Source organism: Formica exsecta, unplaced genomic scaffold, assembly GCF_003651465.1.
Source record: "Formica exsecta isolate Colony F162 unplaced genomic scaffold, ASM365146v1 scaffold15, whole genome shotgun sequence".
Classification (NCBI taxonomy): Eukaryota; Metazoa; Arthropoda; class Insecta; order Hymenoptera; family Formicidae; genus Formica; species Formica exsecta.
Genome location: NW_021848825.1, coordinates 860,252 through 887,685, shown reverse-complemented (window position 1 = coordinate 887,685; position 27,434 = coordinate 860,252). Strand labels below are relative to the sequence as shown.

General features: G+C 39.3%; 1 protein-coding gene across 1 annotated transcript; it reads right to left on the bottom strand.

Moving 5' to 3' along the window:
* Positions 1–572: 572 nt before the first annotated feature.
* LOC115232856 (nuclear hormone receptor FTZ-F1) lies at positions 573–27,434 on the bottom strand. The gene is made up of 5 exons (XM_029803000.1): positions 24,173–27,434; positions 4,021–4,754; positions 2,319–2,577; positions 1,867–1,967; positions 573–1,770 (listed from the first exon to the last, which is right to left on the bottom strand). The coding sequence occupies exons 1-5, from the start codon at positions 25,299–25,301 to the stop codon at positions 1,624–1,626; spliced, it is 2,370 nt and encodes a 789-aa protein (XP_029658860.1). The 5' UTR covers positions 25,302–27,434; the 3' UTR covers positions 573–1,623.

Sequence of the window (27,434 nt, the reverse complement as noted above, 5' to 3'; positions counted from 1 at the left end):
CTCTTCTCTTGATTTGATTTAACACTCGATTCTTAATCTAATGTGACGAAGTCGAGTTTTGCGCTTGTCAACAAGTCATTTACAACTCTAGTTACATATATTACGAAAAATCGGTGGAAAAAGTGAAAATAGTAAAATAGCATTTTTTTCAGCAGGTACGTGTGTTTGATACGTGAATAAATACAAGAGGAGTCGCAACGGGCAACATTACCAATCTACCAGTGCGAGGAGAGATTTCTGTCTCTTTTGTCACATTTAAGCTTTATGTCTGACACAATGTTATAATTTCCAATGGCTTTGATATACCACAGGCGTCGAAAAGACAACCTTCACAGCACTGAAGAATTTCTGACTATCGGCTAAACAATAATAATAGTAATAATTAATATTTAATAATAATCTATTAGTGAAAAATTTCTACTTTCGATCGCTCTATCTTAACATTTACTAAATATTTCTCTATTTAACAACTGCGATACGCGCGCGCGCGCGCGCGCGATTATTGTTATCTTATATATTTAGAATTAATCGCTAGACAATATAGGACCACATAAACCTTGCTCCAATGATTCTTTTATTTCTTAAAACAGAATCTTTATTATGGTACAACATACAGTAGTAAAATATCGCAATTTGTAGTTATTCCTTTCCGCCACCTATTTGAAAAGTAATAAAGAAGATACATGAATAAGATTCTAAAATTAGTGAAGACATTAAGTAGCTAATGATTTTTCCTCAAGAGTAAGCAACAGAAATATATTTATTTCATTTCATTATTCAACTATACACAAAATATTATAATTACATATTTAACATGATCCGTACTTTACAACATAATTGGAATGTGTTAACTAGTATTTACAGTATAGTAGCCCTGCTGTGTGCAAGTGTGACAAAATGCAGATTTTTTTTTTATAGGAAATTCTAAGGATGCCCAGGTGGCCGTGCGATAAACACATATGTATATCAAATACAAGTTCATTGTCATTCAAGTATGCCCATTGAATCCCTTGCAGAAGCACGATTGATCTGGAGAGAGGGAGAGATTTCGATTCTCTTTAGCAGTAGTACGATATATATTTCGTTTGAGTGAGAGCAAGGCTTCAGTGGTGTGTGTGGTATGCTTAAAAATAAATTCGCTTCTAAGTATTAGAAAAATAGCTTTACTTATTTAGACAAAAGTTGCCTGCCCTTTGACCAATATTTTTTTTTTTTGTTTAACCACCCTTTGTACTGTTTTCAAGGCATCTTGCTTACTGTTTCCCTGCTCTTGTACCCGCCAACAGGGGTAATTCTTCACGGATACATCTCTAAAACTTCAACATCAAATATAGAAAATATATGTCATTGTGTTTATATATTTAAATACACTTTATAATACATATACTATGTGTATATATATATGTAAAGTATGTGTACGTCTATACTTGATTTGTATGCATAGGTATATCTTGAACCAGGGCCCCTTAACTTGGTCCGATACCTTAGCAGCATTTTAGCTCTTAATAGGTACTTTGAGGTCCACTCTGTCTCACGATTAGGGGCACTAACAGGACTTTCGTTATATATATATATCAACGAATTATATTCGATGGCAAAAATTACCAAGAAAAACCGATCGTTTCATTTCCTCTTGGCGTGAAGCATCTCCATGAGAAGCGTTTGCGTCGGTGCGCTTCCGTTGCAATGCTTCTGATAAAGATGCTCTTCTCCTCTAGTTGCCACCTCGTGGATGTCCGGTAATACTGCTAGCAGCTTGTTAAACTTATCCTACGCAGATCGAAAATAAGAACACAATTAAATATCTACTGTCTGCTAACCTGCTTTAAGTGAATATATGAGGGAGTGTTTCGCAATGAAACGCACCGGTAGAGATGGGTAACAAGCTAGCGTATACTCCATAAGCGTCTGTTGAACCTGCTCGTGACCCTCTTGCACATGCTTTTTGTTTACTAGTCCACGGACATCTGAATCAAATGAAATATATACATTTATAGATAGCAGAGAATAAGCACATGTCTTATACAAATTGAATTTACAAATCGTTAATATTATATGTGAGATGTATTTATTTAAAAGTTGGACAAAATATAAAAGTCAAATTATGAGATGTTACATTGTACAACATGTTTCAAATAGATTGTTACAGAAAATCTCTATGATATGACACTTTTACAAGAATCATGTTTAAAAGAGATGTACAATGTGTGATAGTTTGTTTTGAAACAAAATGTATGAATCTTACCACTTTAATTATTACCCGTTTCTCAAAACTCGTCACTTACGAGACGAACGCGTATTAATCTGATTTTACTTACCATGATTCAGCAGCATTAGAAATTTCATGCATATGTAATCGGAGGTGTCGAATTTTAGTTCCTGAAGTTTCTTGGATAGATCTTTGAAGAGATCGGCCAAGGCAGGAACTCCGAGTAGGCCGAGGCAAAGGAGATCAAACTTTTGGCCATTATGAAGTGTCATCTCGTCGGGTAGACTGTTGTGTAACCTTTGATGAAGGTGGTCTAGCACCAACATATCCGACCAAGAGTGTTGTAGTAGCTTCATTTGATCGTCAACCTAATAAATAACACATTTATTCATTGTGTAAATGTCAGATTTTATAAATAGTAATAATGATACAGAGAAAAAAAAATTTATATTTCGTTTAGAACCTCACTTAAAAATTTTATACGGCAACGTAACAATAACAATATTTTGTTTTCAGAAATAATTAAACTTGAAAACATGTATAATGTGCATAATAAAATAATAAATAACGTGCGTTAATAAAATAATAAAATTTAAGTAAAATATAAATAATATAAATATAAATAATGTGAATTGCAACTTATATATATGAATTGTGCCATTAATGTTCATTTTATTTACTTGAGAACATTTTCTTTGCAATAAAAAATATACAAAAAATGAGTTCAATTTATATGTATATTTATAACATGTTTTGAGAAATTTATTTACACGCGTAACATGATTTTAACAAAATTTTAGTATGAAGATCCGGTAGCGACGTACCATATTGTCGATGAAAAGTTTAAACAAAGCCGTCTCCTTCCACTTCATAACATTATTTACAAATTCGTCGTGTTGAAGCAAAAATAAAAAATAGTTGCAAAACTTGTAGTTAAAAGTATTTATAATTAACACGGTCTTTCTGCTTTGGGGCAACCGCCATAACCCAGAAACGTATCTTGTTATGACCTAGATATGAGGCGATGCTTGAAATCATTCAGTAGTGATTGTGCAATGCCGTTGGTTACCTCACATCCCCGCTCATGGCACGAGCAGGCCAGGCAACGAGTTATTTATCGGTAAGAACAAAACTTCTCTCAACGAAGAAGATTCTCGACACAACCATTGTGCAAATATGATTTTTAATGCGCGTACGACCGTGTAAAACCATGTCATATTACGTCGACATTTTTTCACATCCTTCTCTTTATAAATATTAAATTAAATATTGCGAAAAAAAACGATCACGATAATCGAATCCGATGCAAAACTTGTAGTTAAAAGTATTTATAATTAACACGGTCTTTCTGCTTTGGGGCAACCGCCATAACCCAGAAACGTATCTTGTTATGACCTAGATATGAGGCGATGCTTGAAATCATTCAGTAGTGATTGTGCAATGCCGTTGGTTACCTCACATCCCCGCTCATGGCACGAGCAGGCCAGGCAACGAGTTATTTATCGGTAAGAACAAAACTTCTCTCAACGAAGAAGATTCTCGACACAACCATTGTGCAAATATGATTTTTAATGCGCGTACGACCGTGTAAAACCATGTCATATTACGTCGACATTTTTTCACATCCTTCTCTTTATAAATATTATTGCGAAAATTGCGAAAAAAAACGATCACGATAATCGAATCCGATAAGGAAAAAAAAAAAAAAAAAAAAAAAAAAAAAAAAAAAAAAAAAAAAAAAAAATGAATAAATAAAAAGTACCAAATAGAGTTTTAGAAAATCTGCGACTTCTCTTAAACTCGATGCTTACCTTGAGATCCTTGAAGAACGTCGAATTTCTAGCCCAATCCACTTGCGAGAACAGATTCTGATCGAGCACTTTGCACATTAATTCGAACAAGTCCACTTCACACTGATTGTACGTTTGGTTTTGTAAGAGTCCAAAGAGAGACGTCTGCCACTCGCGGTCATCGATCGATGACAGGAAGTCCCTTATCATCGGACTAACCGTTTTCAGAGCGGCGGCGGCGGCGGGATTAGGCGCGTAGCCCGCCACCCCGCCGCCGTGAGGCTGCGCGGACTGTTCGCCGAAGTTGAAGACCTTCGTCCCGGAGGAGGTGGAGTTGGCGGTCCAGGATTTGTTATCCAGACCAGGATTGAGATTGTGCAGGTGATTGCTACCGCCGTCACCGCCACCGCCGCCGCTGCTGGTGCCGATGTTGGGTTGGGTGGACGGCGCGATCAGCTGGTGCTGACCGGCTCCGCCGGCCTGCGTCGTGACCAGGCCAGCGGCCACGGTCGCGGGGGACGGGCTCGAGTCCGGTGACGAGGTCAGACTCGAGACCTGAGGTATTTGGATCTCCTGCTTGATGTGCAGCAACGGCGTCACCGCGGGCGGATAGCTGGATGGGTCGCCAAGACTGCCGCGTATCGACTGAATGGCCATTTGTCGTTGACGTATAAGTTGCAACTTACGCGCTCTATCTCTCTTGTACATGGGTCCGAATTTGTTTCTACCTCCCCGCATCCTGTCTGCTCGCACAGCTGGAACAACAGGAAGAATCGTTGACTTTGCGCTCATCGTGATGCCTTCGTTTTATTTATTCTTAAATCCTTAATATTGATCAAAAGATAGGGTGCAGCATCTCAACCTCTATCCTTGATATGCCGCGAACGAGCACGAATGATTTCTCCGCATTTTATATTATGTTATTCGATACGGTCTGAAAATCGAGTCGCACTTGATTTTTCAGAATATATAAGAAATAAAACGTATGGACACAAATGGAAAAATCGATTCTTTAGATGCCTATTGTATTCTTTTTTTATAATAGTAAGTAGTAGCAAAGTATTAACAACTGTTTTAATAGCAAGTTTAATTAAATGTATTTATCTCTCCCATGGTGTATCGGGTGTTCTGTAATCTTTCATATAGTAAAAAAATATCTTTCCATTGAAAGCTTAACTCTATGCTTTGGTTTACAATCTTTAGAATGATAATAAATATTTGGAAAATATCCAATAATCTACACTTGTATATATTTAAAGAATCCATGATATACCGAAGAGTTGCAACTGAAAATGATCGAAAAGTTTGAGATTTTTTGATACTTTAAAAATCATCTTAGATTTCAGACGCGAAGGCAGCGAGACCCGCAGTCGATCTGCAGTATATTTGTAGAGCTCGAGACGATCGTTGCTGAAAAACGCGTGTTCGCCGATCGGGGGAATCGAGGGAAATCTCGCGGGCGTGAATGAAACAACCTTGGCGGTCTTCTGAGTCGGACGTCGACGAAAGCGGAAGTCACGGTTAATCGCTAGATAAGTGGGACAAAGCGTGAGAGTGCGGGTACCGCCTGCTATTTCTGTTATATACACGCGCTACGCAAAATCGTGACAGTGTATTCGACAGTTCGCGTGTTTCCTATACTCAGCATGCTATCGCGGACGCATCTAAAGCCACGACTCTACACATCGGCTTTTTCAAACTGATCACTGATAACTACCATCTGCCGTATGAAACTTATCGACGTTCGTCGAGCTATTTCGAAAAAATTTTACATATGAATGTTCAGAAATAATATCTAAGGTTTAAAATACACTCAAACTACTTTGCGTATTAACAATTCTTAGTCGTATTTAAATATTAATTTTTCTGTAATGTATACATCAATTAACCAAGATGTAGATTTTTAATATAAATAAGTGATATCAGTTCAAGATTTTATATCTTAATAGAATTTTAATGTGAAAGTTAATTACAGACTTATCTGAAATTAAATGCCAAAGTTTCATATTATTTCAAGAATCTCTCAACTTTCAATTGTAATTTCTTCAACGAAGCGAAACACTAATAATAATAAGTTTCTATCTCAAATATATTCAAATAATTTGATAAAGAGTCAATTTTATGCAATTATATCTCACGGATCTTTTTAAAAGAAAGATAATCGATTCAATATCAATAGTGCAACAGTGATATAAATACGCATTTAGAAATACAACGTTTAAATAATTTAAAAAAATATTTTTATCGAATGGATCGTGTGCAACATCGCGGAAGGAAGGACTCGTAGAGTCAGCAGGACATAATAATATTATCGGTACGATGTATTTCGAATCGCAAACGATATTTGTTTTCGATGAAGAATAAATTTTCGAGTACGTACGATTTCGGAGAATAACTGGCGGAATCGTAATATGTGTACACGCGGTTTAATGCATACCCAGCGGGCTCGTAATCTGTCAACGACGGCGACGCAAAGGATAGGCGTCACAATGGTCACTCGTGTAATCCATAATAATCGTCGATTAACGCTCGCCAGCGCAGTCTTGTAGACATATTTTATGCTTTTTACTCGCCGCGCGGGCGGTGTTTCCTGCAACGAGTTAAACACGAAAGGAACACAGCCTGGAGCGTTTAAAACTATGGGGCAATTGGTTCCCAAGAGGTTTTCGCAAGGATCCGTTTGCAAATCGTTCATTTTCTACACGTAAATATTGACATCGTATGGGCCGTAGAGAAAAATAATTATTTGTATATATAAATAAATTTTTATAAATTATTTTAACACAGATGTGAACTGTTTTTGCTACGACATAGAATTTTCGTTGGCTTGTAACGTATATTTCTCGTAAATTAAATTAAAATTGAAATATAATTACATTACATTTATCTTGCATTGACATTCTGATAGTGTTTAATATCTAAAAGATAATTAAACGGTGTGTTTTATTATGCCAAGATCAGTTCAAGATATGAAATACAGTGCATGAAATTTTGCAAATGCTATAGCAGAGTTTAGTTTTAGGTGTGTGATTACAAATATTATCTCTGGTTATTAACCTTAATAATTACTAATGAGGGAAATCCTAAAATAATCAGCCTTGTTTGGAAAGCAATTCTTATCTCCTTTTATGTTCACGACAGTTATGTGATTTCTTCAAATCGCATCGACTATTCTACTATTATCTTCGTCTACTAAAGATGTAATTTTTAAAGGCGTACAAAGCAAAGTTATTCGATGGTAAACTATTAGAAAGTCGAACACCGCAAAAAATTATTATATTAAGCAAAAGCGTATTACATATTATACAATCTCCGATCTTGTTACAGAGATATTTTATTGCCTGTTTCGCGGGGGGAAATTATTATACCTCGACGCTCAATAATATCAAATTTCCTGTTTTCTTCTGAAAAATCATCGGATATATTGCGTCCTCTGATTTTTCCAAAATTATTTATATTTTAACATAGATAATTCACGAATCATTCACGTCTCCCTGCAAGTTTTTAAAAATACATATAATTAATTATTGTTCGCCCTCTCTCTCTCTCTCTCTCTCTATCTATCTCTCCTTATAATCAAACAATTGCAATTAATCATTAAATTGCGAGTCTATAATTAAAAAAAAGTGTGACGAATCTCTAAGATACGTCGCATACTTGTTTGTGTAAAGCGATCTCTCGATATTAAAGCCCGCTTTATTACGTCAAAATCCTTATCGAAATTCCAAAGACATTACAGATCTAATAAAATAGCGAATTATCCGAAAAGCTGCCCGACAATCACGTGCTCATTCGCCTATCTCACTTATCGTTTCAGCACCTCAGGGTCAGGTACCAAGCGGCGTCGCGACGCCACCCTCGTAAACCACTACGTTGCGGGTCGAGGAGTTCGCGGGTCGCGAGCCGCTCTGGTCGCCTCTGAACTGATCTCTCTCTCTCGCAGGGGGAGGGAAGGGGGAGAGGGCAGCCGGGACACTCCGAGGCGAAAACAGCAGCGTTGCCTATTTTCGTACGCGGAGTGTTTGCCGGTCGCGCATGAAACGGCGAGCGAGCGAGCGAGCGCGCGCTCGTTGAAAGTGAAAGGAGGTTGAATCGCTCTTGCCCGTCCACTTCTGCCTGCGCCGAGCATAGCCCTGTCCCCCTTCTTGCCCCCGACCTCGCGTACCACCGCGCGTAAGCCCCGCTCCTCTACCCGCTCCACATTGCCGCCTCCGCCACCCTGAGTACCTCTCTCTCTCTCTTTCTCTCTCGCTCTCCCGCCGCCGTTTCCTCTCCACGATACTATCGATACACTGCGTGGAGTCAAGCGCGCAACCGTAGCCATACCATCATCCTGCGGCCCCGCGATTTCGTTTTGGCCGGCCGGGCGAAGGCGCGCTCCTTTGGCGTATGTATATATATAATACGTCGCGCGTCGCCGCTGCTCCTTTTCGCGGTTCTTTCTATCTCTCTCTGTCTCGCGCGCGCGCGCGCGCGCGCGCGAGCTCCGTTTCTTTCCACCCCACGGATGATGGCGGTTTCGTGACGCGAACCCGGGTCTTCGTGACTCGGTGGTAGTGGTGGACTCGACGCGACACGGATCTACGTTCTCGATCCTCGAATTAATGTTCTTTCGTCGAATGAGGAAAAAGATTTGTAGATTATCATACTATACCGATTCACTTATGAGTTCATAATCTTGTAAATATTATTATTTTTATCCGTATTATCCGCATCTGAAAACTACTACTGTAAATGTAGTTGTATAATTAACCTACATAGCAATGCACGTTACATATTATTATTACTATTATTAGTATAATTATAATGCGACTTTGCTATTTATATAATCCTTAATCGATAATCAATGATTTTTTTCATTGAGAAGAGAGAGAGAGAGAGGGAGAGAGAGAGAACGATGTATCTATGTTGTTATCAGGAAAGAGAATATCAAAGTTGCAGATATCATTTGCTATTATCTAGATTCATTTAAGAAATGTGGGATTGCTTGTTTTTTCATATTAATGAATTCTTTCGTACTATTGTTATTTTTAATTATTGCTTTGTCGTTAATTTCAAGACTATGAGCATGTGAGCAAGTTTAAGTTGCTTTTATTGGCCAAGATTAAATTATTTATTATTTAATGAGAAACAGATTTAAATATCGTCAACGAATCATAATAATGTGAAGTAAGAGTAACAAAATTTCACACGTAATCATCATTTAGCATTGTCCTGATGACGCTGATTGTTATATTCATACCGGTATCGCAATGCTTCTTTACGCTGTTTACTTTCGAATGTTTATACACTTTCGAAATAACCCAATTCGCGGATCGTATTGGCAAGGCAGTGTGCCTCGCACGCGTGGCTTAGCACGCGGATCACGCTGGCGCACGTGCGTGCAACGTTCTTGTTTCCCTTTCAACCTTCTGCAATGTTCTCGCTTTCAAGCATGGTGGTCATGACAGCCACCATAAATATGTATCCTAAAAACAGAAAATCTCTCGTATTTTTCTTTGGACCTCATCTGGACCGAAGATAGAGCTCGTATATTATGAAAGCCTCAAAAATCGATTTTGAAAGTTTGTACCAAACTTTCAAAAAAAAGTTTGAAAATTATTCAAAAGAATTCCGTTGCATTCGCTGTCTGTATAAAACGACTTGTCAAATCTGTGATCGCACTAAAATATGTGAATGGATCCGTAAGTAATAAATCGGAGCGACTAGAATAATTCTTCTATATAACGATCTAAGATATTAATATTCAATACTTTTAATTTTTATTGTTACAGAAATTTTTAGAATTAAATATTATTTCCAACAAAACGTGTATTATATGCTTGAAAGGCAATAATCTATAATAGGTCTTCGATATTCTGTCGCTCCCTCTTGTACTACCAATTTGATTACACGTCTAAAGGAAAATATTAAAAATATATTGCGCCGGATTGAATACTTTGTTGCAACAGAGATAAGCAAACTGACAGGCATTATGCGGGCGCAAAACGGAGAAGAGAGACCAAGAAACTTCAACAGGGCTGCAAAACGATAATGTTTAAGTTTCAACCTTACATTTACTTCATAGAAATATCCCAAAAAATTTTCCATACACGCGATCAAAAAATAAATTAATTTTAATTATTTCAATTAACGTTTCTTTTACTGCTTCGTCTGTGGGCCATGACCCCGTTCTGCCCTTCCCTCTCCGTCTTCCTCCCTTCCTCTCACCCCTCAAGCTATGCCATTGTTCAAAGGATTAAAAGCGCGACGCAACGGTCGGGATTCAACGACGACGATTCCCGGCATTAGCCGCTCGATGGCTACCAAGTGAATTGTAACGATTCGCGTGGGCGGCGAATCCCTAACATATTGATACGCGGTGCGATTCGATCGTCGGATATGCACGCCAAATCGTGACACTGATGGAATTTATATTCGAGATTGCCGGTCGTCGGAACGAACGTGAATTGCCGTGACCACTGTACGAAAGCGACGTTCCTCTTCAATCAAGTCCAGATATCCGAATAGTCCGAATCCCAGGAAGTTTCGTGAAATTACGCGATTTTATATATGATTTACTTTTTTTTTTCTTACACATCGAATCGAATAAATTTCAGCAACAGCTGCCGAACGAAAAGATCAAACTGCCCGCTCCAAAATTCGCCTCGATCTATTCTACAGGGTAGACGTAGAACTTTCTCTCTCTTTTTCGCATAACTTATCAAAATGGCGTAGAATATATATTAAAATATTGATCAGAGAAAATTGACAATCGTAAAAATATTTTAAGTAAAGTTTTATAAAAATTTTATTTGCTAGGTAAACGTCAAAATATTTGACGCAAATATAAATAAAATAATCGCGAAAAATGATGATGTTCCCAGATAAAACTTTCATTGTCAAACTTTGAATCATTGCCATACTTAATTACCGTAAATGTGTATCATTGTACAATATCTCATTTTATAAAATAATTAAAACACATATGATATGAATGTGTTTTATAAGTATTTACAATATATAGCATCTGTGTGCTTATTGTAATTAATTATAAATCTTTACATTTTGTTCAAGCGTGTATTTTATGAGAGATCACATAATATAAAAGTTTTCCACGGAATTATATTAAAATCATCAACACATATATAAGATATATCTTTTGCGAATAATGTGTGTGTAAAAACATCTAATTTGATTAATGATACAAATGATTTAAAACGATAACGAATAATTTAAGATTAATATCATACAATATTAATATTATTACAAATATAACGAAAAAACTGAAATTGTTAGTTACGCAAAGTTAATGTATAAACGCGCGAGGCAAATCAAAGGAGACGCATTTCTATTGATCCTCGATCATTAGAGAAAAAACGGTGCACGCGATTCTCGTAGTCTCGTTTATTATGCAACTTTACAACGCACGCTTACCGGAAAAGTTCTATCTTCGCTGAATTATTCTAGATATATATATATATACTCCCTCGTATGTTAAAAAATTTACATATTCAAAGAGCTTGCACAAATTTTTAATTATTTACACACTAATCATTCACAAACATAATTCTTTTCGCATATCTACACACAAATTCAAATTTTTCTTTATTCACGAAACGAAACACATGATATAACGAAAAAATATCTATAAACAACAGATAAAGAACAATAAATGATAAAAATCATTTCACCGATGCAAGTGGAATGAATTTTGTCGAATGAAATGATTAAAATAAATAGTCTGAGATAATATCAAATAACAAATAAAATTATATTAATTTTAAATAAAAAATTTTCTAGATTCATTGGCAAAAATAATTCTTCGAGTCTATTAAATGTTTACATATACACACACATATAGATATTTATATTCATATTAAAGATCGCGAAATAATTTTAAACCCATATGCATCGAAGAAAGCATAGGTTTTTAAACTGGAGCGCAATAATGCACAGTAAAACTATCCTGTTACCGGTATTCGCTCTATTGGCTTCATCTCTCTCGCTCTATTTATATACACGTAACAGATAACATCGGCGACAGAGTGTGTATCGCGGACTATTTACGTCGTTCATTCAGGTATTCGTTTGCGTCAAACACGTACGCGCACGCCACCAGTACACGCGGCGCGAGCCTTTCGAAGAATGCAATCTATATCCGGTTTACGGTTCACGTTAATAAGAGCGATCTCGGGGCGCCGAATCTTCGATGAGAGAGAAAGAGAGAGTACACGGTGCGCGTGTACGCGTGCATCGAGAAGAAAGGGAAATCCACTCGGCGAATCTGGTCCACGGGGCCCAACGTGACGTCAGATTCTCCCCGTCAGAAATTAACGAGCGACCATGTGACTACGCTCGCCCACGGTCGGGCCAATCGCGCGGCTCTGGGATCCCTCCGAGTGACACGACATACTCGGCCGCGACGACACGATGTTAGCGAAGCGCGTATTGCGAAAGAGCGCGAAAAAAAAAGGAGACACGCTCCGGCGTCGGAAATACACACACATTGCCCGAACAAAGAGGATGGCAGCGTCCAAGTGCATTTATATATATTAATATTTTTCAAAATTTCTAAAATCCTCTTGATAAATATCTCTATAAAAATCTTAATTAGCAATCCCGCACACAGAAGTTTTATGTACTAAAATTGAAAAATATAATAAATAAGAAAATATCAAAAGAAAGAGATACATACAAAAAGTGTATAATAATTCTGATTATACTATGTTTCGAATCTCTCTTTCTCTCTTCGCGTTAATAAAATTTGTCAAAGTTTAAATTAAGATAATAAAAGAGTCACTAAGAAGACTATTATAAGCAAGATCGAAATGTATTCTGCTCGTTTGCTACTCGCGATGGCAGCGACGTTCCCCGATAACGTACGTGCACCTGCCCGTCCCGACAGCAGGCGTTTCAATTAATGATACGCTAATACGCGACGGGCTATTATCGCGACGAAATAATGCTTACGTAATATATAACGACAGGGGGACCCCGTCCCTCCGTGCATTCGATGCGAATTCGCGGCATTCGCGTGCGTATGTGCATGCGTGCGCGCGCGCGCGCAGGCGCAAGCCGAGAAAGAAGTAAAAGCTTCGAAGAAAAGAAGACGATGAGACTTCTTCGCTCAACGAGGGTATTACACAATCTCCCGTCCCCCTCAATTTAACCTTTCCCTCCCACCAGCGCGGCACAAAGGTAGGAGTCGAATACAAGCGGCGGGTAAGACGGATGGATGGATGGATGGATGAATGGATGGATGGATGGATGGATGGATGGATGGATGGATGGATGGATGGATGGATGGATGGATGGATGGATGGATGGATGGATGGATGGATGGATGGATGGATGGATGGATGGATGGATGGATGGATGGATGGATGGATGGATGGATGGATGGATGGATGGATGGATGGATGGATGGATGGATGGATGGATGGATGGATGGATGGATGGATGGATGGATGGATGGATGGATGGATGGATGGATGGATGGATGGATGGATGGATGGATGGATGGATGGATGGATGGATGGATGGATGGATGGATGGATGGATGGATGGATGGATGGATGGATGGATGGATGGATGGATGGATGGATGGATGGATGGATGGATGGATGGATGGATGGATGGATGGATGGATGGATGGATGGATGGATGGATGGATGGATGGATGGATGGATGGATGGATGGATGGATGGATGGATGGATGGATGGATGGATGGATGGATGGATGGATGGATGGATGGATGGATGGATGGATGGATGGATGGATGGATGGATGGATGGATGGATGGATGGATGGATGGATGGATGGATGGATGGATGGATGGATGGATGGATGGATGGATGGATGGATGGATGGATGGATGGATGGATGGATGGATGGATGGATGGATGGATGGATGGATGGATGGATGGATGGATGGATGGATGGATGGATGGATGGATGGATGGATGGATGGATGGATGGATGGATGGATGGATGGATGGATGGATGGATGGATGGATGGATGGATGGATGGATGGATGGATGGATGGATGGATGGATGGATGGATGGATGGATGGATGGATGGATGGATGGATGGATGGATGGATGGATGGATGGATGGATGGATGGATGGACGGACAGACGAATGGACGGACGGACGGACGGGCACACAGGTACACACAGCAGGCACACACAGGTACCGACTTGCGACATAATACAATAATTATGAAATTCGTGAGTTTCTAAATAAAGGCGCATGCCGCACACGATTTCCGTTATACCCCGTATCGCGTTAGTTTCCCAGGATGACCACAGCCGTGTCCCAGTTTCCGAAAACGTGTCCCCTTTTCTGAAATCATCACGGACGCCCACTGCGGGTTTTACGAAATTTGACCTACTTTATTTTTATAAAATTTTATATATTCATCATTTACGCGGAGTAAAAAGTTGTTCATCGCGTTTATCGTTCTTTCTATTTTTTTCCCTCTAATGTAAACTTATGTAATTTTCGTTATCTCATGATTTTCGGACTATGTTAAACTTTGACCTGAATCGCTAAATAAATTCATGTTCTTACTTATGTTATAGTCAAGTATTATCATCAATCCCAATAGCTAATAAAATTATCGACATACATTTTCGAAGGTTTAATGAGTAATAATATTAAAAAGATACTACAAAATCGTAAATGGCAAACTACATTTTATCATTGCACAGATGTTCTGCCTAGATATAACCAAGGCTGGTCATGATAAGTTTAGCAATGGAAGCACAAATGGCGTCAAGAAGAGAAAGATAAAAAATTTTCCTATTTCACATGACACTTGATAAAGAAATTAATTTTTCGGCTATTGTTTATTATTTTGCGTAGAGTAAATTGACTACTACGATTGTGAAGATAGCGTACAGCTGTTTAAATTTGATAAAAATATCAATCATCTCACGCGCATTTTCATTATTTGATATAATATTAACATTCACATATATATCCATTGTATCATAATCATCTTCATCATAATTATCTGTAATTATTTTTATACAAATATATATATATGTTACACTCATATACGAAAGCATTTCTTCTTTGCCTAAGAGAAAAATATAAATGAATATTACGATAATACTATAAAGTGCAATAATATAATGATACAAATAAAATGTCCACACATTTAAATTAAATTAACTTCCAAAATTTTTATCTAATAATTAATTTAAAAAAGACAATCATAAAACTAGATGTTAAAAAGAAATTAATTTTGAAACATTTATCAAGGAAGAAAAATTTATTTCGAAAAATTTATTTCGATAATAGCAGCAATAGGCTCAGAGTACAAATTTATTTCGAAATGTTTTTTTCTCAGATTTAGAAAATTTTACATAAGGAATATTTTTTTTCTTTTAAAGATATTGTGTAAAGAGAAGAATACACATATCAGGATACATAGCAAGATTTGGTGCGACAGGAGGATTAAGATGTTCAATAAACTGATAAAAAATCATGGCTATGTGCTTATTGATTTCGTCAGGAAAGTTTAACTTCGTCAGAAACTCAAGACCATGTTTCACAAATCAAAGGGGTAACCGATCGCGAAATACTCGCGAACAACCGCCGTCGTTGTTAAAGCAACCTTGAACATGAATGCGCGTTGCACGACCTTGAAACACAGAAATGTAGAAGATATCCGCGAGTTCGGTGATGAAAAAGAACCGTTTTTGTGTTCACCAAACTGGTTTCGATGCGCCGCGAGCAACCGATCGTTTCGTCGCGAGGTGCGATTATAAATTCGCACCTTTTATAAATAAAAGGTTGATACACCTATATTCCGTTTGATATGCGAAATTACCGTCGGTGACAATTTTTCGCATTTCGTTCCGAATACATGAGCGAATCGACGATGTGGCAAACTCGCCCTTTCAAACCCTCCGTACTTATTAACATTTATTAAGGCTCGCCGCTCTTTCAAAGCGCCCTACGTTCGTGAATTACCGTACCTCCGCGAAAAACAAAATTAATAGAGCGTACTTAATTTAGTCCGGGCACTCTAGATCAAATTTTATCGGTAGACGAAAAATTCTATAAATAAGCTCGTTTTTAACAGGGATACACAGCTCCATATTTGACTATCCTTATAAGAGAAAATCGAGTTGGAATTTCAGTTGAAAAATGACAACAATTTTTTTCAAGTTATTTTTAGCTCTTATTGTTATGTCATAAATACTTCAAAGTAAAACACGTTTTCACTTTTTGGAAATAATAGGAAGACTTTTGAGAAAATACCCTGTTCATAACGGTATATTTCAACAATATGTAATGGAGATAGTAAATCTTTCCAACAAAAATTCGATTCTAATAGAGAACCATAAAAAATCGATTTTTGCAGCTTTGTAGGTACAGTACCGGGCCCTTGGATATTATAGTAACAATTTTTTCTGTAAAACGTGTAACTTGGTGTGAGGTTTCTCTAACATAATGTGTCTTCAAAATTGCTCCATTTTCTTGATAGGAATAAAAACACGTTTATAGATTCTGATTCTTACCATCAGTTTCGTTGTCGGTGAAAATATATTTCGACTATCGAAAAAAAACTGCCGGATCTACGGTCGAAAGGCTTTCACCCGTAGGCATTACATGGACACGTAAGAAAGCGCGTCCTACCTCAAATTTCTAGATTCTAGTTGCGCAATATATAGACCGCGAGAGGCCGAGCGATTACGAATTCAAACGCTAATAAAACTCCATAAGATAAATTTGCCTTTGTCCGCATTGAGACTCGATAGATATACATGTATTTTTCCTATCTTGAGGAAGCAATATGTATATCGAGAAACAAGGCCGGTGTAGAAGCAAAATTTGCACATTAATAATAAATCAACTTTTTATTACCGTATATATTTCTGAAGACACACATTACGCACATTTATCGATATTTTATACTGAACATTGCATATATTTTTATCTCGTATATCAATGATCGCATACGATGTACATTTTAAAATAGAGATTGACTAACAAAGAAAAATTTCTACAAAAGTTCTCTTCCTGTTTTGATACAATTTAGTAAACTATAAAATCAAGAAAAATAATTTTGTAACTCGTTATTTTCACTGATATTTTAATTTCGACAAACGAAGCTTCTTTAAAAGTTAAATATTGTACCGAGCACTGGAGATAATATTTTTATATGTATTTTAGCTCGTTTTATGGTGCGTTTAAAATCATAAAAAAAAATCTTGTAGAAATATTGTTTTTTATCGTCAATAGCTTCCACGATATAACATGGCAAATATAAAACATTATGATTTCAACTTCGGAACTTAAATGCCAGCGAAAGAACAAGCAAACACGCGAAAATTATCCTTGTTCGTTACAGAGACCCGCTAATTGTAAGTTTCATTAAAATTTAGGGGGATTAATATTTTTTACGAGCACTGCTTACGACCGTAACACTTTCGACACAGAAAATATCGAACCGATCCAAAAATCTCTTTTAATTCAACATTCAAGTCTCACCAACTCGTGAGTCGGCTGGAGAGTTTAAAAAGTTCCCATGAATGCGCAGAGAACCTAAGGAAGTTTCGCCTCCTCCTCTATATATAGACACGTTTGTACGAGCGAGCCGGGGAATAAAATTGCTGCCACCGAGCGGAATCGCGACATGTTCCCGACCGCGTCTCGACATGCACGTGCACTCGGTACCGACTACGGGGACCCTTTTGTACGCGACAGCCAATCGTAAACAAAGAACGTCTAGTTTCGTGGCGAGGGGTTCTCATCTCGCGTTGATGAGCCGACGAGTATGCGAGCTCCTCTCGGCTCTCCAGTCGGAAGATGACTTCTTGCGCTTCATTTCATCGCGAACGGAAATTATAGTTTTTACCTTTCTATCGATCTCGGAACTCGCGCTATATATATATAGTTTATTTGTATGTATGTGTGTGTGTGTGTGTGTGTGTGTCTTATTACGCTGCAAAAGGATTAACGAGCCTCGCTCCAACGTGTTGCGCACGTTCGCACGACGGAAGGCGTTCCCGTGGCCGCGAACGACCGTCATGAAATACTATCCTGCCTTTAAAATCCCCCGATAAAAACGGTATAATTTCTTGACGCACACGCGTGATCCTCTTCCGGCATCGGCTATGCCGACGTATATTTATATATAGGGATAGTTATTATCGTTTTTAAATATCAGTCATTACACCAAAACCATCCCGGTAATAATGAAAATAGTAGTGATAAAATATGTAACGTATACTGTTGATAAAAATGATAGGTCAACCTTAACGAGAGAGAGAAAGAAAGAGAATGTTGTGTTATTCTTTTGAAACGAACGATCGAGCAAGAAAAAGATGCGGGGGCGACTTTTATACTAATTATACCGTTATTTCTATCTTGTATGATATTACTCCATTATCTTGCTTTATAATTTTGTGCTATAATAAAAGATATTTTAATAAAAGATCTTATAAAAGATACTTTGTTGCGAAACTCGATAATTCTACAATAATCCTTAAATTTTATAAAAAAGTTTCTAAAATTCGACACTCTTCGAATGTAGTCTTCTGTCTCACGTATGCCAAAATATATGCCAACGGACAATATATTTCACTCGCGTTGCATTCACTGAGTCGAATGCGAAACTACGTTTTTGTTTATCGCCGCTATTTGAACGTAATTTTGATAAGGAGAGTCTGCCTACGTGACAGTCTACCTCGCGGGTTAGGCTAGTCTTTTACCTCGATACAAGTTGTATGCGTATATTTACATGTATGAATATTTTTCATTTCAATATCAGTTTCAGCGAAACGTGTAAAATGTTCGTTATGCACTTCTAATTAATAAATAGTATATCCCTGAGCGGAAAGAACAATTGCGAAGAAACGTGATAAGAAATAACGCGCGATGTTATCGTAACATATTCGCATATATTTCAGAGATAATTTTCGCACAATCGACTGAGAGATTATCCATTGTCACAATTCGGGAAATATTTGAATGGTTTTGTTAAATTTTCCTAAGGATCAAATCAAGGAATCTAGCCGCAAATATATTATGATGGTGAACTATCCGGTGAAAAGAGTAAAATAGCTTTGTCATCAGTACGAAAATAGATAAGTTCATGTACTTAACCGTCGAGCAAATTGTTTGCACCTGCGAAACTGAAACCTGAGCGTTGGCACTTTATTGCGTATACGTACGTGCTTGTAAATTGCGCAAAAGCGCACCGTTTCGCGACACGTTAAATAATATCGGGAGCAAGGAATTTCGTTCTCTCTCGTGCCACATTTGACAACTTTCGATATACATTAAAATGCTAGAAGAATGAGGCAAAAATTGTGATTATATCTTTCTCAATCAATATATAATAATATCTTTCAGTCAAAAGACTACTCGCAATTCACAGAGTACAACGTTAAATATAATATTCCCAATCAATAAAATAATGTTCAATATTTATATTAAAAAAATAAAATTCAAAATTATGTAAATGATTTTATTTAAATAAAAATAAATTAACAAAACTAATTTATTTAGCAAGATTAGAAATAAATGCGAGATAAGAATACGAATCATTCCCTACATAATTCCCTACTATTTCTTCGATTATCATAAAAAAATTATAAATTTAAGAAGTAATTAATTTCTCGTTAACGCGGAGGAACTAATATATATAATATTTTACACATTCAAGGCATATTAATATTTTTGTTATAATATCGAATAGCCTTTATATTATATTATTATTTAAAGAAAGATTAAGAAATCATATTTGTGGTACAATCATTTAGTATAAAGTAAATTAATTTTCACGAGGCTATAATATAAATTATTACTCGATACTCGATCGTATGGATATGTCCTTCAACGCGTCCCGGAAATCTTGTCATAAACGTGAATGTCTTGTCCGACGAGTTCATTGCTGTCACGAAATGAATTTCAAATCAAATTTATAAAGCCGTAACGCGAAACCGCTCGTTTTATACCGAACAAGCCTTATTCCCATATTCACGCGTCGTTAAAAACGGCGAGTTTGCTGCAGATCCGTGACAGGTGTTATCGCGCGATTACCACAAGTGTGTTTTGCCGGCTCTTTTCCCGCCTCGTCGTGTTTCTTTCACAGTCGCGGCTTCGACAACTCCACTTTTCAATTTCACCGTGAATTATTCGAGAAAGCAGGCTCATGCCGATTTAAAAAACCGCGATAATTAATCGAACGTCAAACAACAGTCGATTTCGGAATGACGTCACAAGTGGATGGTATTTTCGACGAGAGTAGGAATATTTATCAACTCTATGACGAATAACGCGAGGAAAAAAAAAAAGTTGAAATATTAAATGAGTAACGATGTCCGCACGCAATAAGAAAAAAAATCAGACGGCAATTTTTATTTCCTCGCATTGTACATTGTTATTCTGTCGCAGCGTTCAATCGCGATGACGACATTATCACTTAGTTGTTGTGTGTGATATTACGAGCCGATAATATTACGATTATCAAATTCACGATCTCTTATCGATGATCTCCTTCACAAAATTACACTCGTTCGCATTTCAACTTAATTACTTTTCGCAGATCGGCGCAGTTCTTGTCGATAAACCGATGATCACGTATCGAAAAACGGCATTTTAAGCGCATTTTTCGCGCAATTTTCGCCGGCGCGAATCTTTCCTTTACGTTTGTAGACGATTAGCGCATGTAAGGAAACTCTTTCCTTTCGTAAACGCTCGCAAGCACTCTGGAAACTTTCCGCATTAAGCAATCTCCCTTCCTCCCTCCCTTCCCTCCCTTTGCCGTCATAGGAACGTCGTGGAAAACGGTGTGCAAAAGCGGCAATTGCGACAGAGACTGTTTCGAGATTCGCTTAATCGTTGGGCCTTGAGGGCCTAGACCCAGTTACTTGAATTGCATTAGATGCTACAAACTAAACTGCCGTCTCGCTTAACAGCGAGCCTAAACTCCACGTTTTCAAGAATACGACGCTATGGTAAGCGGCGCGACGCGCATCGCAATTGGAGCATCGATCCAACGCATATGTATCTAATTTAACTTTATTATACGGCATATATACACATATGACCGTTTCTGTGTATTAACGCTTCTCCAACTTGTCTCGAATTAAGATAATTAGGAATGAGAAAATTATTACATAGCAAGAGTACTTTAGCACATTTAATTACTTTAATTATGAGAGAGGAAAGATTTTGTGCGTAGAATATTTCTCCTTTATATACACACATATATAAAAATAGCGCTTGCTAATTAAAAAAAAATTGTTAACGTAGGCGTTAAATGAGGTCAAATGTAAGCACGTGAATAATGACGCGTAATCGTGTTACTAGTGCCAGCCGTGACGTAATTTCGTTTGTCCGGCATGTAGTAACGACCGCTTCTTCGTTGACTCAAATATCGCGAGGAGGAGGCGCGGGCTCGATCGATTCGCGACTATAAGAGATACGTGCCATCGTTTGCCATCGAGCGCGCGCGTCCCCGAGCTTTAAAACGACGAAAGAGAGCACACGCCGTCGGTGAGACTCGATTAATTGCATGTATGTGTGCGTATAATAAGGTTAAATTCGTACAAGCGTGGCGCGGAAATGTTCGGTCGAGACGAGACTTAAGCACGACCAACGACAACGATGAGGATGATGAAGACGACGACGCCGTCCGTGTGCGTGTAAACGACTTTTGACGTATGTTTAGCGGCGCAAGCACGTGCGGAGATATTCCATATAGGAGATAACATGAAACTCTTTATATATACATACGATATAACGCCGATGACACACCGGATCGCTGTGTTGGTGGGAAAACACAGCTCGCGCGGTGAAAGTAAAAGGCGAAATTATTAAAATGACGCGATGCGATCGATAAATTACGCGCGATTATGTACGCGTCGCGGAATCGGATATTCACGGAGAATGCTTTTTATTCGTAATAACGAAAAAGATTTGCATTTTAACGCTCCGCGCAAGACTATACGTATCCTTCATACGGCATAGATAATAGATATGCATAGACTTAATGTACGAATTTAATGTATGAATTTAAAGATAACATTCGCTATAACAAAATTTTCCGTTTTGCAAAGATCAACATGCATTATTATGAGTTTATTATCAATTATATACAAAATGCATTAAGTGTGACGCTATCATCGCGACCCAGACGATAACCATTATCGTGTAATTTACTTATCGGAATTATAATGTCACCGTTCTAAAATATTATGTATGTATAGTATACAGGGTGGGCTCAAACGTTCCGACCAAACTTTGAGATTTTATAGGAAATTTAATTCTGAACAAAAAGTTTCCTATAAACATGGATCGAAAAATGCTTCCTTAATAAAAAGGTAGCGCCCAAAAACCTCTAAAATCACGATTATTTTTTACATTTTTACAAATATCAGGAAAAGTATGCGTCTTTTAACAAAAAGTACCGAAACAAAAGTTGTAGAGAATTAAATTATCTTTCAAATGAGATCAAAGTTATTGTTGTTTGTTCCATAGGTTTTCGAATAACCGTCAATAGCCGAAAAAATGCTTTTCGGTACATTTGAAATTGGTTATTAACCAGTTTATTTCAAAACCTATGAAGCGAACTACAGTCATTTTGATCTCATTTGAAAGATAATTTAATACCAAACAAAAAGTTTCCTATAAACATGAGTCGAAAAATGCTTCCTTAAAAAGTTAGCGCCCAAAAACCTCTGAAATCACGGTTATTTTTTACATTTTTACAAATATCAGTGAAAGTATGTGTCTTTTAACAAAAGGTACCGAAACAAAAGTTGTAGAGAATTAAATTATCTTTCAAATGAGATCAAAGTTATTGTACTTTGTTCCATAGGTTTTGGAATAACCGTCAATAGCTGAAAAAACACTTTTTTTGTACATTTAAAACTAGTTATCTCAAAACCTATGGAACGTACTACTAATCATTTTGATCTCATTTGAAAGATAATTTAATTCCTTACAGCTTTTGTTTCGGTACTTTTTGTTAAAAGACGCATACTTTCCCTGATATTTGTAAAAATGTATAAAATAACCGTGATTTCAGAGGTTTTTGGGCGCTACCTTTTTAAAGCATTTTTCGACCCACGTTTATAGAGAACTTTTTGTTCAGAATTAAATTTCCTATCAAATCTCAAAGTCTGGCCGGAACGTTTGGGCTCATCCTGTATATAGTTTCACAAAATTATAGGAATGAAATATTCTTTTGTAACTATTTGACATGCAATGATTAGAATTCTTAAACTGTGTATATATACACATAAAATATATCTTTTTTTATCCATACATTATAAGTATCAGTAGATAACAAAATCTTATCGCGTTCTTTGTAATTTATTATAGATCTATACTCGTTCCGATTCAATGAATTAATTCAGTTTTAACAAACTTTTATTTACATCCAGATATCTAACAATATTATACGACAAAATATATTACGTATGTTTTTATGACATTAATATTAATAATTACCGATCACTATTCATTTATACTACAAATTAATTCGGAAATTTTGGCAAAGTTATATATCTTTTCTTAATCTTAATTAAATTTTAACGTTAATGATAATATTTTTCTGTCCTTCGGAGGTTATGTCGCGAATTACGTTGTGATGATGTCAAACGTCACTTATCACTAGCACTATTAAAAATGCAAAATACTAAATGCTGTAGGCATTTTCCTTATATATACGATATATAAATCATCTTTCTAATATACAAATATACTTTAATTCTAGTGCTGTTATTTATTCCCTTTCTATTATTCCTTTTCCCTGTTTATAGCATAATCTTATAATGTGCTCTTGAGAGATTGTATAGAATTTATTCCAATTTACTTGAAACTATTTCTTTAACATTTTATCGTCGTTTTTTTTTATCATCTTGCATTTTCGACGTAGACTTAAAAGTGAATACTACTTACTGAGCGAACAAACGACCAACGAATGTAAATTTTCGCCGTTAAATCAGAAGATGCTTACGCCATAGCGAATACAAACAAAGCGTCTGTTAACATTCGATTCACGTTCGAATCGTATTCGCTCATAAGGCGGTAAAGAAAGTTTCAAATAATGTTTGAAAAATTGTTTTCTCGCGTTCCTTTTTTTTTTTTCTTCGCTGCTCGTTCGTTCTCTGATAATGTATATCTAGTTTAATAGTCTCACTGTAAAAGAGCAACTCACCCTCGAGCTTCATGCCGACCTCGAGGCACTTTTGAAAACGGCAGAAGGGACATCGTTTCCGCTGCGTCTTGTCGATGTGGCAGGATCTCTCGGCAACGCAGGTGTATACCTTCTTGTTTTGGACGGTGCGCTTGAAGAAACCCTTGCAGGACTCGCACGTGAGTAAACCGTAATGATAGCCCGACACCTTATCGCCGCAAACCGGGCACAGCTCTTCGATGATGATGTCCTTGGTATCCGGAAACTCGGACGGACACGGTATCGAGCCCGTTACGACGCCGACCTGGCCTAGTCCAGGATGGCATAGGGTACCGCCGGTAGGAACCGCACCGGTGGCGACGTTGCCGCTTCCCGATGCGGCGACGCCGGGTCCGCTGCCGCCTCCGCTGCCTCCGCCACCGCCTGCTCCGCTGATCGCGACGTTAGCCGCGCCTGGACCACCGGCGACAGTGGCCGCACCGCTGCCGTTGCCGCTGCTGCCAGTGTAACCTCCACCTCCGCCGTTACCTTCCAGACCGGTGGACGTACCGCCGCAGGCGCCGTTGCCGCTTCCGGCTCCTGTTGGCGGGAACAGACACGTGTACACCTTCTTGTTGGCGCAAATCTCAAACGGCGAGGACGCGCCGCAGCCACCGTTACCGCTGCCACCTCCGCCGCCGCCGCCGCCGCCGCCATTACCACCCCCCGTAGGGGAAAAAAGACACGCGTAGACCTTTTTGCTGCTACACGGCGAACTGTTGCGCTTGAAGAAACCCTTACAGTTATCGCACGTAAACAGGCCGTACTGATAATTGGACATATTCTTATGGCCGCACATGGGGCATCGGTTATCCTCGGCAACCTCGTAGAAATTGGATTCAAAGTTCGACATGCCGCCGCCCTGCGATTGCGCCGCCTGGCCATGCGCGGACATTTGTTGCTGTTGCGACTGAGTCTGCGGCTGCTGGTGGCACATGGGCGACGGCGAACTCTGCGCGCAATTACCGTAAGGCGACGAGCCATAATGCGGCTGCGGTTGTTGCTGCGGAGGTTGCTGCCCGGTAGCCTGCGGACTGCCCTGCGGACTCAGGTGGAACGGCGACATGTTTAGGGATATCAGGCCCGAATGCTGCTCCATCTCCAATAACATATCACCCTTGCGCGAGAAGCAGCGCAAGCCGGAGGGACGTGCACGTGTATCGGCACATATATAAATTAGCTATCGAGCCTTCTTCTCGGATGCCGCCGTTTGTTCGTTCGTTCGCTTTACTTCGTCCAATCTTTGCCGAATTTCTCGCTGGACACTACAATGTACGATTGCGCGCGTCAATTTCCGGAGTATTAATAAATTACATCGACGTATCCCTTATTCCCCGTTGGGTTCGTCACGTTAGCGAGACGTCGATCGCACGAGCGAGATCTCCGGCGAGAGGATTGATGACAGCGCGTCAATCGTTTAACGTTCTCGAAACGCGACCTGGTGCACCCGTTGACGTCGCCATCAATGACAATGATGATGACGACGACGACGATAACGACGATGTCGATGACAACAAATCGGCACAAAGGGATAAAGTGGGAGCAGCTATCCCGCGCGCACGGGAAGAGAAAAACACACACTCTCTCGGACTCGGGGTTTCCCGGTGGCACGAAAAATATTTATCGATCACTAGAGTCACCCTCTCTCTATTTCTTTCTCTCTCACGAATTACACAGATTTATCGAGAAAAATCATCGTACACCACCAAACGTATGCGTATACGAATCTCGTCGCTAAGACTTGACGGGGCTACGTCCGAGACATGATCATAATATAATTGTCGATGCTCGCGCGCGAAGAACATTCGACACACTGTCGGAACAAAGCAGTAAACAACACACCAAGGTGCCGTCTCCTCTCGTTTCGCACTGTAATCCAACCTTATCGCCGTGCACAATGTAGATGAGATCGTGTTTTACAGTAATACGTCCGTCCACGCACCACGAACGAGAGAAACGCGATTACCGGCGTGCACCTCGGGACAGATAGACGGACACACACGCGAAAACGATGGCAAAATGATGACAATCTGTACGATGTCAACGATTGTCAACAATGTGACGCGTTACGTTCGATAGCGATTGTATACAAAAGCACACTAGAACTAACGTGTCGCGCGCGAGAATACACTATGAATTCAATTAACTATTGTACCGGCACAACACAAACGAGAGTGAGTTGACGAATAAACGAGCGAGATGGATGCGCGCACGATGACGACAAATCGGAGCCCGAGACCGCACGACTTGACAGTTGGCGTATCTGCGTACGACTAGTCGTCTTCTCGACTCGTTGCCTTCCCGAAGGGCCCGCTCTCCCCTCCTCCGTCACCCTATGGTCGGTACATGGAGTAGGTAGATAGGTAGGTAGGTAGGTAGATAGGTAGGTAGGTAGGTAGGTAGGTAGGTAGGTAGGTTGGTAGGTAGGTAGGTAGGTAGGTAGGTAGGTAGATAGGTAGAGACTGCCGGGGAGGCCGCCTTTACGGGACACGGCATACGTGACGTATCACCGCGAGCGTGCGGCGGTAACAACGTCGTTGACGACGACGCGATGACGACCCACGATTGCGTCCCAGGGTGTATAACGAATTGTCGTTGTAAACGCGACGACGATGATGCTGCTGTTGGCTTCTCTGTTCACACGTCGCGCACTCCCGTCCCGAGATAACGCGAGACGCGATCGCACGTTGCTGCTAGCGGGCGCGTTTTCAAAAGGTGAAAAAAAAAACCGGAGCGACGCTCGTTTCGCGCGCGACAACACGTTTTACGACTATGACGCGCGACGATGCCACGACGACGTTCGTGACGACGACGGTGGACTGGAAAATTGGGCGAAACCGTGCACGGAGAGAACGGTGCCGAGGCGCGCACTACTGTCAGGCTCCTTCGGCGTTTCGGTGGGTATAGAGAGAAGGCGCGCGTGTCCCTTTACCGACGGGCAACGAGAGGCGAGAAAGAGAGAGAGATAAAGACTGAGGGGGAAGAGAGAGAAAGAGAGAGAGATCGCGCGCACCGAGTATAACCAACACAGCGCACGGCATAAGTGAAAGTGATTCAGCAGCGCATGCCACCGCGCGCGGCCAGGTACCCGACGCGGAGTGGAGGGTGCCGCCTGAGAGGTCTGCACGAGTGAGAGGGAGGGAGGGTCGAGTAGCACGCGGTCGCGGCAGAGAGCAGGCGGACGGATTGCCGCTGGTATTGCCGCGGTCGAAGATACCGGTGGGAGAGGGGGGAGGAAGGGAAG